At 56.6% G+C, this 3,260-nt stretch overlaps 1 protein-coding gene across 1 annotated transcript; it reads left to right on the top strand.

The window, feature by feature from the left end:
• The first annotated feature begins 779 nt into the window (after positions 1-779).
• On the top strand, positions 780-2,512 carry LOC112888159 (protein GPR107-like). The gene has a single exon (XM_025954520.1). It carries the CDS (start codon positions 866-868, stop codon positions 2,243-2,245), a length of 1,380 nt encoding a protein of 459 aa, XP_025810305.1. The 5' UTR covers positions 780-865; the 3' UTR covers positions 2,246-2,512.
• The last annotated feature ends 748 nt before the right edge of the window (positions 2,513-3,260 follow it).

Here is a 3,260-nt window from a genome sequence, read left to right as displayed (position 1 = left end):
CGGCACCCGTCTTCGGAGTCATGGCACAGTAGCACGCTGCTCATACGGTTGAAACAAACCAGAGCAAGAAAGGGGGCGACCCTTCTTCGAATCAGGAGCACAAGGACCGTGAACGAGTGGTCGGTCAGCGGCAGGGAGCGACCGTTCGACAGCGGCGATCGGCGGCGGCCGTTCGCCTGAGCGATGAGCGCACTCCTACAGAGAATGGGCCGTCTAGGCGGTGGTTCGCTGTTATCTGGGCCTACGGCAGCAGCCCATGAATAACACAGCCCATCCCAGCAGCTCTCTGGGCCTGTGAGTCTCATTTCTCATTCCTCAAGCCAGACACATTGTGCACGCGCGCGCACCAAAAAACAAGCAAGAAGCAACAGCGCAGCTACTCAGTTAGGTCCCTGCCAACCAAGTTCCGCACATTTCTAGTTTTGGACAAGATTTCTTTTCCAACCGTCCCGCTCTACGACCAGAAAACGTGCGAATTATTTTAGCTCCTTACTGAAGTAAAATCTGGGTTTTTTTTTCACAGGGGATAGGACTGAACGAGAAGAACCTGTAGGGTTTTAACTGTAATTTTTATTTTTCAGATTTATTCATTCCAAAACGGAAAAAAAACGCTAAACAAAGTCCGTCTCTGTCCCCAGACCCAGCTAGACGAGCTCAGCTCAGCTCAGCTCACCTGCTCAAGGCTGAAGTCAAACGCCCACCAGACGCTCACCGATCTCAAAGCGCATCCGACCCCTCCGCCTACTTCGCTACTAAAAGAGGGCCCGTCCGACGCTTCACCCGTCACCGACACACTCCCACTCGTTTCGCCCCCATCCTCCGCCGCCGTCCCCCCACAGATCTCGCCGCGGCCGCCGCTCCCGCCATGGCCGCGCGCCGCCTACTCCTCCTCCTCCTCGCCGCCGCGGGAGCCCTCGCGTTCCCCGCGGCGGCCGAGATCAAGACGGAGTCCTTCCGGGAGGACCCGCGCGCCTCCATCATGTTCGAGAAATTCGGCTTCTCCAAGTCGGGCGCCGTCCGGATCATCGTCACGGGCGCCGCCGTCTCCTCCCCCGTCGCGCGGGCGGACCCCAAGCAGCTGGGGTTCTTCCTCCTCTCCGACGAGTCCCTCCTCCACGCCATCGACGAGGCGCAGGAGGGGCCCTCGCGGGAGAAGCGCGCCGCGGCGACCAGCGGCGGCGGCGAGGACCCCGACGGCGGCTCCGCCGGCGCCGGCGCCGGGTGCGTGCTCTCCAGCCCCTACGTCAAGAAGCTCTTCACCTTCCACGACATGAAGGGCGGCCACTACAACAAGTCATTCCCGGTCACCCGCCCCGACGAGTACACCCTCTTCTTCGCCAACTGCGCGCCGGAGGCGCTCGTCTCCATGCGCGTCCGCACCGAGATGTACAACGTCAACGCCGACGGCTCCAAGGATTACCTCCCCGTCGGCCAGGCGCCCGTGCCGGCCATCTACGGCTTCTTCGCCTTCTGCTACGCCGCGTTCCTCGCCGCCTGGGGGTACCTCACCCTCTCCCGCGACCGCGTCAACGCGCACCAGATCCACCACCTCATGTCCGGCCTCCTCGTCGCGCGCCTGCTCTACTGCCTCTCCGCAGCCGAGGACCAGCACTACATCCGCGTCACCGGGACGCCGCACGGCTGGGACGTCGCCTTCTACCTCTTCCAGCTCGTGAAGGGTGTCGTCCTGTTCGCGGTGATCGCGCTGGTCGGCACCGGCTGGTCCTTCTTGAAGCCCGTCCTGCAGGACCGGGAGAAGAAGGTGCTCATGGCCGTGATCCCGCTCCAGGTCACCGCCAATATCGCCGCAGCTGTGATTGGGGAGACCGGGCCCTTCATGCAGGGCTGGGTGACATGGAACCAGATCTTGCTGTTCGTTGACGTCGCCTGCTGCTGCGCGGTGCTCTTCCCGGTCGTGTGGTCGATCCGGTCGCTCAGGGAGACATCCAAGACCGACGGCAAGGCGGCGCGAAACCTCTCCAAGCTCACTCTCTTCCGGCAGTTCTACGTCGTGGTGATTGGGTACCTTTACTTCACAAGGATCGTCGTGTATGCGCTCAAGACCGTTGCCAGCTACAAGTACCGGTGGGTGAGCATCTTGGCAGAGGAGGTGGCCACCCTGGCGTTCTACCTGTTCATGTTCTACACATTCAGGCCGGCCGAGAAGAGCCACTACTTCTCTGTCGACGACGATGAAGAGGAGGCCGCAGAGATGGTGCTCCGGGAAGAGGAATTCGAGCTATGAAGAGATGCATCGGTTCACAAGAATGGGTTGAACTCAGCCGCGGGAGCGGGATCCGTCGCGGCGCCACGTTCGTTTGATCTTCTCTCCCTGTCATCTTGATCATACTTCACAAATGCCAGGACATAGCTCATAGTGGTGTATGTATTTGCGGGGATGTGAGATTATTTTGTTCCTCTTGTAGATTTCAGGTTTTAGTACTTTACTGATGAAACGCAGATTACTTAACTTATACCATGTTCAATGAGTTCTTCTTGCTTGCACTGCAAATCTGCAAATCAACGCGCTACAAGTACTACTGTTTCGGCGTAGTTTGAAATCTGCTACATGTTTGTGGCAAGCCGTCTTCGTCATTACGGCACATTTGACCTCTGCTGCTTCTGGTTTACTACTAGAAACCGATGGGATGTTCTAGTCAGATGTTTTCCAGTAATCCCATGTGTAAGCATCATTCCTTTTCCTGCCTACCGTCCTACATCTTCCGAACATCTGCTACGCTTTGCTGCATCCCTTCCTTGTCTGTAGTTTGCGAGTTTTGGTCAAATACTAGCAACCATCGCCTACGGGAGTATGGTCACACACACGTCAACGTAGTGGCATGATGTAGGCTGGGAAACTAAATTAGACAGATCATCGCTTGTTTCCAGTTGAGCTTGACACCTTGCTTTTGCTAATTTGCTTGGTGGTGCGTCACTGTCCAGTGCCCATCCTTTTTCCCGGCCCTCTGGCATGGCTGGTTGCGGATTGACAACAAATTTTTGGGGTCATTCAGTCCCAAGCTCGTAACTACTACAGGAAACATCCAGAAAGCTCTCGAAAAACGAAGCGTAAAATCAAGGCAGGATATGATCTTGGCGGTGAGCTGGCCTGATAATCGAGCAGTACAGTCCTAATCAAGAGTAACAATGTAAAGGACTGAGGCCTGACTGCTGAGGCACATCACATTCCCCATGTTCAAATTGCTAAGATAATCGTATATTACATAAATAAAGCCTTAGCCTAATAGGTAGGCAGATTG

Source organism: Panicum hallii, chromosome 3 (genome assembly GCF_002211085.1).
Source record: "Panicum hallii strain FIL2 chromosome 3, PHallii_v3.1, whole genome shotgun sequence".
Classification (NCBI taxonomy): Eukaryota; Viridiplantae; Streptophyta; class Magnoliopsida; order Poales; family Poaceae; genus Panicum; species Panicum hallii.
The sequence above is the reverse complement of the archived record's forward strand: the minus strand, read 5'-3'. Positions and strand labels throughout refer to the sequence as shown.